General features: G+C 40.2%; 1 protein-coding gene across 1 annotated transcript in view; it reads right to left on the bottom strand.

Annotated features, from left to right (window-relative positions):
* Positions 1–1,462: 1,462 nt before the first annotated feature.
* rapgef5a (Rap guanine nucleotide exchange factor (GEF) 5a) overlaps positions 1,463–13,688 on the bottom strand; it is a 50,763-nt gene continuing 38,537 nt past the window's right edge. The window contains exons 12-26 of the mRNA XM_086279354.1: positions 12,292–12,370; positions 12,045–12,189; positions 9,588–9,679; positions 9,448–9,478; positions 9,087–9,165; positions 8,719–8,868; positions 8,423–8,520; positions 7,669–7,791; positions 7,015–7,193; positions 6,806–6,896; positions 6,675–6,725; positions 6,471–6,558; positions 6,317–6,381; positions 5,569–5,623; positions 1,463–5,028 (exon numbers count right to left, since the gene is read on the bottom strand). Of these exons, the coding sequence (XP_086135480.1) occupies positions 4,910–5,028; positions 5,569–5,623; positions 6,317–6,381; positions 6,471–6,558; positions 6,675–6,725; positions 6,806–6,896; positions 7,015–7,193; positions 7,669–7,791; positions 8,423–8,520; positions 8,719–8,868; positions 9,087–9,165; positions 9,448–9,478; positions 9,588–9,679; positions 12,045–12,189; positions 12,292–12,370 (1,445 nt within the window). The 3' untranslated portion in view covers positions 1,463–4,909. The remainder of the gene's footprint in view (positions 5,029–5,568; positions 5,624–6,316; positions 6,382–6,470; positions 6,559–6,674; positions 6,726–6,805; positions 6,897–7,014; positions 7,194–7,668; positions 7,792–8,422; positions 8,521–8,718; positions 8,869–9,086; positions 9,166–9,447; positions 9,479–9,587; positions 9,680–12,044; positions 12,190–12,291; positions 12,371–13,688) is intronic.

Genomic DNA, 13,688 nt, shown 5'->3' with positions numbered 1-13,688 from the left:
AGGCTTGGAATCAAAGACTAAACTATGCTGCTTTAAGTTGTGGAAATAGCAGACAGCATTTCACCATGAAGGCACCGTTCTCAGTCTCTCCTCAGCACAGCAATGTTAAGCAAATATGCAAGTAAAGTTAATTTATGTTGTCTTTCAAGATACAAATCACAAGGATATAAAATCAACAAAACATAAGCCCAGGAGTTAGATAACATCAGAATGTCAGGATGTTTAATATGAAATGTCTTAATGGGTTCAGGAGGACTCACAATATTGAACAATATTTAACATGCAATGTAAATCACAATATAAATGTAAATAAATGTAATGCAAATTGTGCATCTGATATTTATTCCTAACAATAAGAACAGTGAGAGGAGGCAGCGAGTGGGCTGAGGTGGCTTTCAGCTGGAGCAGAGAGGAGAGCTGCACACACCTGCACATGATCTAATGGAGGGAGCCACACGTGTAAACAAAAATAAACAAATAAACAATAGTAAACATCTGATCATGACATCATAACAACATGAATCTTTACTGTGCAGTCTTAAAGTGTTTTAACCAGTTTATACAGTCATAATTAGTAAGTTGTATCAGACATATCTTTTCTTTTAAATTCCTAACGACCAGTAGTGCGAGTTGCACATACAAAAGAAAGGGGTTTTTTGGACACTCAAGGTCATTCCATATAACATCTGGGCCAAAGTTTATGTGTGCACAGGTCTCCTTTCCTTGACCCCATAATTCAAAGCTGACTTGAGATCCATCAGACCACATCCATCTGCCTTCTTTGTGAATGTCACCAAGTCCGATCCAAGTGAAGACATTTTCACCACTTAAGGTCTTACACAAGGTTTGGATAAAATTATGTTCCTTCTGACTGGATGGACACAAGGTTGGTTCCCTCTGACACACAGTGCAGCTCTGCATCAGCCCAGGTCATAGTTACAGCATTGTGCATGTAGCAGCTGTAGCTGTACCAGGGGTTGGGGACAGTTACCACACAATAAATGTACTTCTTGTTCATCTGAAGTCGATAGAGCACCCAGAACCAGCAAGAAGACAAGGTCATCGTGTTAGGGCTTTAATCCGTCACTTTTGATAAAGTGTGTTGCTGGAATTTAAAAGGTGGATGTCACCAAGAATCCTATAGAGAAATGTGACTGGATGCTTTCTTTTATGGACCCCAGAGAGGGTGAGTGCAAAGTTAGTCAAATATCACTGGCCAAAAGCACTTTCTCCAAATAAAAAACTAAACTTCATTTGGGCGTAACTGCACAGGATTTGAATATAAGACAGAAAAGACCTTCCCTTCTCCACTGTCAGTCAGATTTTGACATAATCAAACATACTTCAGAGATTACACTGAACCGAGTCTAATACGACTGTCGTCGCATCAGCCACCACATTCACTCGTCAACATCTACATAGTATCCGAACATCGGCCAACAAAAAGACAAACACCTGGAGATATGTCACATAAAACCTATAATTTATTCCTTTTCAGTAAAATCTTCACATAGTAAAACGCAGCTTTAGAAAAGACGTGACTTCAGCCGTCTGAAGGTCGAGGGGAGACAAAGGGAGACGTATTGCTTTGTGGTTGACTTTCTTTTTTTTTCCCCATTTACAACAGATAAATAACATACCAAACATAGGCATATATTTACACATCAACAATATTACAATAGTACAAAGCCTTCAACATGTCCTCTCTTGTATTGTGAACATTGTGGTTTTGTTTTGTTTTTTTCGTCATGCAAACAGGTTTTAAACAACACTGTTCTAAAAAAAAAAAGTAACTTTAGACACTCATAACAGTGGCCGAGTAACACTACATAGAGTCTCTGTTGGTCTCCTCCCTATTACAGTTTTTACTGCTAACAAAAAAAAGCAACAACAACAAAAGAAATCTGATCTCTGATCTGGTCCTCTGCTGCCCTCATGTGGCCACAGAACGTGACAGCAAGTCCTTTTACTTTCCCTCTTTTGCAGTTTCAAACCACAAACATCTTCTTCTGCACTGTTAAAGTTCCTGACATGGCACAAAAAACAGAGACATTTTTTTCCACCTATGAAATACATAAATAAACAATATATTACAATAAATAACTTCTGCTCTCTCAACACAACGAGCAGAGGTGTGTGTGCATGTGCGCTTTGTTTACAGGTTAATAGTAAAAATGACTACCACGAGGCCTTCATGTGACACTGAATTCAAACAGATCATGGCTCTCATTTATCACCTCTAGCCAGGCAAAGAATCACCAGCTTGCTTTCCCCACAACCAAAAAAGGAATCTTTAAAAATTTGAAGAGAAAAAATAAAGCCAAACAAATTAAAGTAATAAGAAGGTTAAATTTGTTTAGTGCAGCAACGTGCAGCAAATGATGGCAAACATCAGATGTATACAGATGAATGCTCAATCTGACTTTTAACTAATTCTGAACGTGTCAGTTTTCTTTCTCTAAAGCACGACTGGACTCGAGGATTTTACACGACTCCAAGACTCTTGAGATAAATACAAAGCAATGAAATGCAGACTAAAGCTGTGTCTGCAAAACACTCAGTGACAACAAAAGGGTTAGAGTGTATATTTCAAAGAATCTTTAATGCACAGTGAGAAGCAGCTTATAACACAAGAACTATGTTTAACGTGACTCTTCACCTTCACATCCTTGAGTTCTTTCTTGTAAAGAACCAACGATGCCTTTGGCACTAAAACAGTGTCAAGAACTTTAAGAAGGTTCTGATCTAGAGGTGGAAAAAACAGCTCTTTGCTGTGAAAGTGTTTAAATGATGATGGTGGACACTTGTGGCAACATTTCTACTGTATTGCACTTCATCCTAATGTCTTGCCTTAGAAGAATCAAAAACAATGCAACACACATGTGGCAATGTGGAAGAAAGCCTACAGATGTTTCCTCCCACTCAGCAGAAATGTATTGCTGAAAAAACAGGCAAGACATGAACAGATATCGGGCACAAAACAATGAAAATACTAGTATGTTTTTCCCTTAATCTCTATTTCTCATCATCTGTCATTACTCCTCTGTGATTCATCCAGTAGTCAATTTCTTTCGCAGAGTGATAGTTTGTGTAACAAGACGGCAGATTCTACTAATGGAAATATTAAATAAGGGTTTTTCACGTCTTATGGCTTTATCAACAAGACAACAACATAACTTGGGAACTAATTGGATTAAAAGTAGATTTCTTTAGGAGAACCACAATTAAAAGGTTCAACAATCTATAGAAGAACCAAAATTAAATATCCCATCCATGCACGTGTTATTATACAGGAATTCTCTGTAATTGTGCTTCCATTATTCAGTCTCTCCCTTTGTTATCTTTCAAAGAGTTTACATGAGACCACTTCTGCATGAAGTGATATTTTCAGTCAGTAGGAATTAATCGAAATCTCCTCTTAACTCTTATTGAACCCTTAATGATGACCTCTGACACCTCAGCATATATCAAGAAAGATGTGGTTTTATGACCATTAGACTAGTTTCTGGGTTTTTCTAAAGGTAGGCAGAGACCGCCCTCACTAACTTCTGAGGCACACTCAGTCATTTTGTTCTATAAGTGGACCTGAAATATGACAGAAACCACTCAGGTTAGAAAAAGCGCTTCAAGGGGTACAGAATTAAACCACAATTCTGTGGCACAAAGCTATTATTTATGTCTTGAGTTGGAATACTTTATCTGTCTAACACAATAAAACACAACAACAAACATAAAAAAAAGAACATAGCTCTGTGCTGGGGCCTTGTTTCAACAGAAGCCCGATACAATCTCACACACACAACCTGAACTCAGTCACGATGAAGTCAAACAGCATCTCAGTGAGAACTAAGACGTCAGATTTTCCTTATTCCAGGAAATAAAACTCTGTGACAAAAAGACACGGATTCCCAAACAAACCAAGAGCCTCATAGAACAATCTGTGCTGCAAGACTCCACGTGAGTTTTGGCACTGAAAAATGTGTAGGTCCATATACACAATGCAGTGTTATCAGTAACTGTTCACACAAAAACACCATAGAGAAGAGTGCGCGAAGGGCGTCGGCCTTAAAAGTCAAACAGGAGTTGGACAAAAAAAAACTTCAGCTTGTCCAGTGTTTCCTTCACTGTTAACGGTGCACCTTGACTCACAGACTCTATAGATCACAGAGAAAGTCTGAGTGAGTATCGCTGTGGAAAGTGTGCTGCCTCATCACAGTAACAAGAAAAAAGCTGCACCCCATCAACTAAATAACTACAGCATGTGCGGAGTTAATGTATCACAAGTCAAAGATGTTCCATGTAGATAAAATCAGATTAGAGCACCCACAGTAGCGATTGTGGCCACAGGTCCTTCACTCCTCTACAGGTGCTTTTGTGTTTGTAGCTGAACTGAAATGTAACGAGGAGGCTATCGACTCCTTACTGACCCCTCAGGGGGCACGACGACGTGACGGCAAAAAAAATAAAGTTTAAAAATTCCACCTGCTGAACAGGCTAATAAATAACAAAAGATCGATCACAAGAACAAAACGATGACATACTCAGTCCAATAGATACTGTACAAACTAATTACAGCCTCCTCTGCTCTGTGTCTGCGTTTGGCAAATCTCCACTTCGCTGCGCAGATTCGGTTCTTGTAGAAAGTTCACAGGTCGTGCGCAGTTTATGAATCCTTTCTTGGCATGTGTTTGGCTTTTACCAGAGCACACCTTGTTGTCCATTTGGCACCACAGCTGGTAGCATAATTTGTTGTCGGCATGTGACATTGTCGTGTACAGAGCGTCCTCTACGTCACACAGCAGCATTTCCACCATTGTGTCTCTGTGAGTGAGTGAGTGAGTGAGTGTGTGTGTGTGTGTGTGTGTGTGTGTGTGTGTGTGTGTGTGTGTGTGTGTGTGTGCGTCTCTGTTTAAGCGCGGGGCTCCAGTTTGTGTGAAAGTTCAAAGAGCGTCTGCTGATTGTCGATAATGTGCAGGTAGTGAACGCTCGCCCTCACCTCCGCACTGTCGACCCCAATTACCTCGTTGCCTAAAAGACAAACGCACACACATCAGTGGATTCAACACAACATACACACACAGTTACTACAAACACACTGTATTACAGCCTTGGAAAGAAATAAAAGACTGTCTGGAAATGGTTGCTTGGAAACTGGAAGAAACTGACTCAGGTAAAAATGCAGTACACTAACTGAGCTGCAGATGGCGACAGATTCTTCTCAAGGATTTGAAAACAGCATAAACAACAGCTTCCAGAAAAAAAACAACTATCTTTTAATATTTATATTTACTTTTTGATGTCATGGCATTATAGATAGACACAAACTTCTAATGTGTAGTACATACATATATGTGACAGCTCCTTTATGGATTATAAACTACTGGAAGTATATGATTTGTTTACACTGTGAAAAATATATACCATATACTTAATAAGTACCTAAACTTCAGCAACCTGCATGTTTGATATGTTTTACATTGGATGTCCTTCCTAACTACACTATAGAGTGATCAGAAGCGCGACTTTGAACCTAAAGATTCAGTTCAGTAAAAAAATGACATAACCCACCTGACTGGTCACTTTGGCAGTGGCGAATCATTCTCACCGTGTCTGCAATCATATGCTGTTGGTTTAAGAGAACACATGTTGCATTAGGGTGACATTAAACTGGAAAGATCACATTTGTTCTGGTAAACATCAAGAGCTTTTCTTTTGTCCAAAACATCCATCTTTTTACAAACCAAACACATTTCAACAGGCCAGCGTTTTACTATTGGTGATGGTGGATTCACCACTCAGCATGTACTCTGGAAATACAAAGCATCTACTTTCATCAGTCAACTTGACAACAAATAGTAGATGGTGCCTTCATCAGATGTATGATGTATTCACCACAGATGCAACTTGGTATTGTTATAATATATTGCAGAATACTGACAAAACAAAAACTACAGAGCACAACAGTCCCTGCTTTTTTAAGGACCATGAGCACAAACATGAATTTCCCATTTGTTTTCTCCACTGACATTTCAGAAAAAGCTCTTAGTAAGTCTGCTTTGGATGATTACAACATTATAGCTCATAATCAAAACACCCATGAAAAATATAAATGTGATTTTTACTTCCAAAATCTCACTGTTGCACTCTTTCATTGTCACAATACAAATATCCAAGTATCGTGACCTTATTATCACCTACCCTGCAAAGCTTAAGTCTGCAGAATAAATCTAGAGAAGCTGAAAGGAAAAAATACTTAAATGTCACATGGAAATGGTTTGAGGCACTGAAAGACATTAAAGAAATGACTCAAACTCACCAACTTCTCAAAGTTGACCAAGTTGTCATGGAAGGTCTTATTTCCCTCGTGGATAAAAGTGATATCTAAAAGCAGGAGACGGGCTTATTAGGGATTCATTCAGTGTTTCTGTGTGTGTGTGTGCGCACGTGTGTGTAGGATTTAGAGTAGATACCTTTTAAGAGAAGAGGCATGAAAGGGATCTTAGGAGGTTTCATCCTCTTGAAGGCTTCTCTGTAGGCTTTGTGGTTTAGAGATGGATCCTGGAAAAAGAGATGGAGGAAAACAGAAAGCAGAGTAAAGAAAAGGAGGAAGCATTTAAAGGAATAGCACATTTTCATCTCTGCGTGTTTCTCTATCTCTGTCCACCAGGTCTCACCGTGATGAGTTCCAGCTCTGAGAAGAGCTTCTTGAACTTCCCCGGACATTTCTGAAAGGGAAAGCGTTTGCTCAGAGCTGGACTTGAAAATAGGCATCGTAATGAACAGACTCAGTTCTGTTAAGACTTACCTCCCACGTTTGGTTGAGTCGACTGACAGCAGCTGTGTTGAGACCCATGATGATGGCAAATGCAGAGTTCAGATTTCTCTGGGCTTTACAGCTGTGTGCAACACAGGCAGAAGCAGAAAAATGTTATTAAAAAAAGGAGATAAAACATGATGTGCTTAAAACATACTCTTCATTTTGTTTACATGACCACGTGTGTGTTCTGTTCTTACTGAGCTGCAATCTTGATAAACTTCTTGAGAAGCTGTACTCGCTTGTTGAGCGACACACACATGAGCACCTCAGACATGACCCACTGCTGGACCTCGTTACAGCGCTGCAGCAGGACTGAGAGCGCCGCCGTGTGGCCAGTGCCAGGAGCGCGGCTGAGAGTGTAGTACACCAGCTCCTGCTGCATGTTGACGGAAAGAAAGAGTGTGAGTGAAACACATCAAGAATCACACATCCTTGGGTGTGTTCTCCCTCTATAAACGAGGCTACCTCGCCATTGCTTGTTTCACTCTAATCTTGCTATTGCTTAATTTTTTTGAATTTAAAATCAAAAACTGAAACAAAAACAATTCTCGTATACGATATAAAACCAGGAAAGAAAAAGAAAGTGCTCAAATGTACTCTAGTACCAAATGGGAAAGCACGCCAAGATGGAGCCTGTGTCTCTTCATCTGTGCTATGTTTAAAGTTTTTACAAGAACAACACATCTAAAAAGCCACTCAGCTGCTGGCTGAGCTGTGCTCATGATCCAGGAAGTCTCGCTGAGCATTTGCTTATATTCTGATGCGTAAACTTCAGCAGCATCTGTCGTCAATATGAATTTATTTAAAACTCTGTGCATACACCACATACATTCATCTGTATGAGTGGATACCTCGTGAATGGATTTGAAGAGACTCCAATCCAGGTGTGTGAGGGCAGCTGCCACATCCCAGGTGTTGATGCCCAGGAGTCGAACTGGCCTCCTGCTTAGCTCAGCACTGTCTGTTAAAGGAGGCTGCACATACAAACCCGTAGAGAAATTTAAATTATTGCACAAAAAGACAAGGCATGCTCAAATAAAATCCTATCAGGAGCATTAGTCAATTTGCATCTGCATCAGTGTGTATGTGGCATTATGGCCACATCTGTTCTGGGACCTTTTCATTTATCAGCTGTTATAAACGCCAATAACGATAGTGCTGCAGATAGCTAATATCGCCCCACCAACAAATCAGCCAGGCTCTAGCCGCTAAGACATTCAGACATAGATCTCACTCTGTGATGATGATGCCCCTTTACAAAGGTGCCCTGAAACGGCACTTTCCAGTCCAGATGTCACTGTCGGGCAACCACACAATAATTGTGGCTCACACGTTTTCCTCTCCTACTGAGTCAGAGTTAATAACAATCACCAGGCCTGAGCCTCTCCAGTTTGCTGCTGCATGACTCATTGCAACACTGAAAATATGTCTGCTGGGGAAGTGAAATACTCATTTTCATGCCTGATTTGTCAAGAAAGTGATACAGAGGCTAAATAACTAACTTTGTTTGCTGTGTTTTGCTTTGGACCTGCAAGCTGCAACTTCAGCTTCTTTTAAAGACTGAATGTTACAGAAAGACAAAAAAAAATGCAGCCATTTACATACCAAGATCTCAGTAAGATCCCTGCGACAGGCCACAAGCTTTCCTTGTGGGGTCAGAGACTCAGAGTACACACAGTCACTGGGCTGTAACACCCTCCGCTCTTCAGAGACAAACACAGACAGAAGGAGAGAGATGAACGAGAGCCAAGAAAATGGATCAGTGATTCCCAGCTAGGAGGACTTGTACAGCTATTTTTGAGGAGCAGGTCAGGCAGCAGGAGTAAATCCCACATATTGCTTATATTAGAAAACTATCTTGACTATATGTTCTACTTGAATTGTGCTTGAATCGCATTTACCTCCAGTGTGCGACACCACGGCGAGCACCATGTCCTCTTCTGCTCTGTCCATCTTCAGAGCCACAATCCGCAGAAGCTCACGGGCCTCCAGCGAGGGATGCGTGTGGACACTCAGGTAGGAGTCGGCACTCACGTACACGCAGCAAATAACTGAAAAACACGCAAACATGGCGAGAGTAAATGTCTAAAATAAATGAATGCTGAAATGCTGGAGAAAGAAAACTTCAGTTAGTTTTTGCCAAAAATATAGTTGAAAACACAATTTAAGCAATTTGCATGTGCAAACTAAAATTACACTCCACAACTGTAATTATGCATAACTGTAGAGTTTGGGGCAGTGATTGTGTATGTCTGTGTCTGTTACTCACCCTCTCTGGTATCGGTCTGTGGACTGCGGAGCTGCAAACAGTTTTCCTTCAGACTCATATGCTGATACGTTTGTTTGCTCTGCGAGAAGAGCGGAGGACAAATGGAGATTTGAAATGCTTTATCTAGTCTGTGCTGGATGTTATTAGGCACTGATAGCACCTATATTATCTCCATCAGCACCTACACTGCTTAAAGAAAATCTAAAAATGTTGTTTCTGTGTTATTTAACAATGCAAAAATACAGATCCTCCATCTGTTTTAGCTTGTTGTGGATAAGTCAGTAAGTACAGTGGCCAATGTGAGTCAATCTTTTTCTAAATATGTGACAGATTCTCTCTCATATCCATTTGTGTGTTATACCTTTTGGTTTGGAGGGCAGTCATCCACCGTGCTACAAGAAACAAAGAAACTAGTGAAGGAGTGAAGGAGGTTACGGGTAGTCAAAATAAGGCAGACAGATGAGTTTACACATCATCACATGCTTCTTTAATGTCTCTTACTGCCTGCGACGCAGAAGTTTCTGAAACTCCTTCAGGTCTTTCTCCAATATGGGGAACTCGTACAGATCTTCTAAAACACACCTGTACAGAGTCTGACAGACAGAGAAAGGAAATGTTATTAAAATCCATGATCACATGATTCATGCTAAATACTTCTTGACTAATGGTAAAGGTTGTCTGAGCCAGAAAAAAAAAAGAATGTGTCCTCACTCTATTGCACACCAGGCATAAGAGCCAATCACAGCTTTTAGTGTGAGGAACATTTTATAAACACATGTATACAAAGACTGACCTCAATGCAACATAACAACCAGGATCACTCTGCGCTGACTGTGTAATAAACAGCTGTGTATGTGCCATAGTTATCTGAACTTATTGCGTTAGACTTCACGTCAGTCTTGTAGTTTAGTTGGAAAGTCAGTGAGTGTATTCCTGCTTGGATTAAGTGTTTTAACGGCTGCCTCTATTGTTTTCCTCAGGAGGAGTGTGGGACGAGAGACAGCAGTGAGCACGGGGAGTGCAGAGACACAGGAGCAGAGAGCACTAAACTGGGACTTTTCGGGAAGAAGACACGACACGGGAGTAAAGGGAGAGCACGGGGATTTATTGCTTTTTTGCACTGTAAATAAACGCACCGCTTGCAGTGAAGAGTCCTGCGTTCTGGGTCCTCCTTTCCCCACATCCCTACAGTTTGCCCTGGCAAACCGTGACAGAATCCCCATAACCAAAGTTAACTTAATCAGATTGTCTTGATTCATTTAGCCAAACCCCAAACTGCTTTATTTGTAATTGTTTTATCAAAATACATGCTGTCTAATAAATATGGAAGCATCAGTTCAACATTTTACATTTATCTGTTACTTGTATAAATATCAATTTTACTTTGACTACGTTGCCACACCAAAATCTTTGAATACTGGTGTTTTAGGTCTCATCGCCACATGTGTATAAAAATCAAAACCCTAACCAGGCAACCTGCCTTTACAAATATTTGTTTAAAAAAAATGTTTCGCTCTAAAGAGCTCAATGAATTTGAGCAGAGTACTGTGATAGGATGTCACTGTCATAACAGGTCAGCTCATGAAATTCCCTCTCTCCTAGATACTCCACAATCAGCTCTAAGTGGTATTATAACAAACTGGAGGTGATTGGGAACGGCAGCAACTCAATTACAGAACGGGGTCACCGAGTTCTGAAGCGCATAGTGTGTAAAAATTGCCAACGCTCTGCTGACTCAGTAACTGCAGAGCTCTAAATCTCCTCTGGTGTTAACATCAACAAAAAAATTGTGCACCGGGAGCTTCATGGCATGGGTTTCCATAGTTGAACTGTAGGTGTAATGTGTAGGTGGAGCAGCACAGACACCAATGCTGGGAATAGACTGCTACATTCCTAAACACATACATTCTGTTTAACTCCTTTAGTTCCAGTGTGATAGTTCCTCCATCACCAAGTGCAGTACTTAAACCTATGCCTGGACATGTCACAGAATAAGTGACGCAACTGAATTAGCTCTCAGAACTTGCACGGATCCACACAAACGCACACGCATCTCCAGACGCCTCCTTATCGTTGTCATTGACCCACTGTAGCCTCCGGTCCCTATTCCCCTCTCGTTCCTCTGTTACTAGGCAACTATCACCTGGGTTACACACTCCATTTGAGATTATACCAATGCCAACCCTACCACTTTGGTTTCCATGGCAACCCGGCACCGAGCAACGGAGCCGTCAGGTTACGGAGGGACAAGTGATGTGCGAGTATATGTGTGTGCGTGTGGGTGTACACGTTTGATTGTGTTGTGTGTGTTTGTTTGTTTCCCCTTCGGTGTCAGAGACATCCCGAGTCGATGCAGCGAACCATGTGAAAATAACAAGAACGCAGACAGACACAAGCAGCGTTTGTGAAGAAAAATGTGAGTTATGGGAGGTTATGTGACACTTAGGATTCTGTGTGTGCTTTCAATCACTACCATGCCCATACGTGATACAAATTGAAGAAGCTACCAGATTATAATGTGGAATAAAGCATCATAATTGTATAATAATTGTCACTGTTATTTTGGATTCTTCTGTGAAGTCATACAAAACACATCTCACGATACATTCAGAAACTCCTGCATTTTATTATTTGCCAGAAGGATGAGATGAATCTAGTAATGAAGGATTTGCTTGTGGGAGAAGGCAGGAACGCCGATCAGTTTGTCATCACATGCAGCAAGCGCACACATGTGCACAAACACACATACACAAAGCTCCTTATCCTTTCTAAAAAGCACTTGATGTCCAGTCATGCAGAACTTAAGGAAGGACAACTTAATTTAGAAGACAGGGAGACAAATGAAGATGAATGAGCCTTTTGATGTTCTTCAGCAATACATTTAAGAGAAGACAAGACTGGATCAAACTCAACATGTCTTTAAAACTATATAATCAGAAATAGTGAAGAAGGCCATACCTTCATGAAGCTCCTGACGTGCTCCTCTTCCTTTAGGAAATCCTTATAGAGTCTGCTCCAGTGGGAAACAAGCTGCAGTACTTTACGTTTCCTGAAGAGGGCATCTTTGCCCTCCTCCTGGCCCCTGCAGCGTGCGCTGCTATAGGTGACTGTGGTCAAGGAACAACAAAGGGGAATATGGAGTCTGAAATATGTGTGTTAATATGACTGTGTTTGAATCAATGCATGGTTTTCCTTGTAAGGATATTGTCCCAGCAGGGCCTGACAGAGGTCATGAGTGGACATGAACACCAGATACGTTAACAGGAAATCATCCAGCAGCATTTCTGAAAAACAGAAAAAAACATTGTTAAAAATCTAAAATCCAAGATATGTTTTCTCCTTATCTGTGGGATTAAGATGTGGAACGCCAAAACAAAGTATCTTATATTCTTCTATCTTTCAATTAACTTCTGATTTCCCCAGATGAGCAGCAGAAGTTAGTTTCACTTTAAAAATCAATTACAGCTTTTTAAGATACAAAAGAGAGGTCGAACGATAAATCTTCAAGCTTGAGCTCAATGCCCTATTTTCTTCTTTTACTTGCCCTTCGACTAGACTTAAAGCAGCAATAATCACATGTTACATGAACAGTGTCTCTTTATAGTGAGGAATCCAAAGATAATTATAACCCATTTTCACAGTTCCCAGCAAAGCATTTTTAATAGTACACATTTATTATTATTATTATTATTATTATTATTATTATTATTATTATTATTATTATTATTATTATTATTATTAATAATAATAATAATAATAATAATAATAATAATAATAATGATACAGATGGATACATAGCAAACTACAACTCCAAACATTCACACTCTTCTCTTTCCCTTTACATGGAGATCTCCCTCTTCCTGAGCCTGGTTCTGCCAGAGGTTTCTTCCTCTTAAAAGGAAGTTTTTCTTTCCCACCTACACAAAGTGCTCGATCATAGCCAGCTGTTTGACTGCTTAGAGTTTTCTCGAGAATACTGCAGTGTCTTTATCTTACAGTATAAACTGCCTTGAGACAACCATTTGCTGCATAATTAAACTTGGATTGACATTAATTTAAATATTCTGGAGTTTAAAGTTACTTTCTTATGTCACCAATCACTCCCACACAGTCCTGACGAAGCAGATTATACTTTCTTTATAATTTTACCCAAAGCTGCTTTTTACTAAATATTGAGCTATTTTTCTTTGTCAAGAGAATTTTTGATGTCTCACCAGGTTTTTTGGGTCCCCGGGGGAAAATTTAAACAAACCTATGACAATGAGCAAGTCAGGCTTTTCTTCCTCTTGGCTCATTTTCCAAACAACTTCAAAAACAAAAAAAAAACCTACTCAAATTTATCAGAGTGGAGCGAGCTAATGTGCAAGATAGAAGCCAAGAGTGTGTGTGAGACTCAGCAGGTGATCAATGGGTAAGAACCAAATATAAACAGCCCTCGTGGCAGATGGGTAATGAGCCATTGTTGGTGCTGTGAAGAAGTTGCTCTCTCTGTGTGTGTGTGTGTGTGTGTGTGTGTGTGTGTGTGTGTGGTGTCAACTCTTTCCCTGGGAAAATGTGTGACCCACATATGACTCTGTCAGGCAGAGAGCAAAGAAATCAATT

Source organism: Aulonocara sp. 'chitande type north' Nkhata Bay, linkage group LG22 (assembly GCF_057382095.1).
Source record: "Aulonocara sp. 'chitande type north' Nkhata Bay isolate Kocher_YH1m ecotype deep benthic linkage group LG22, A_spYH_male_GT1.1, whole genome shotgun sequence".
In the NCBI taxonomy this organism is placed as follows: domain Eukaryota; kingdom Metazoa; phylum Chordata; class Actinopteri; order Cichliformes; family Cichlidae; genus Aulonocara; species Aulonocara sp. 'chitande type north' Nkhata Bay.
Note: the sequence above shows the minus strand (reverse complement) of the source record. Positions and strands in the feature narration are given on the sequence as shown.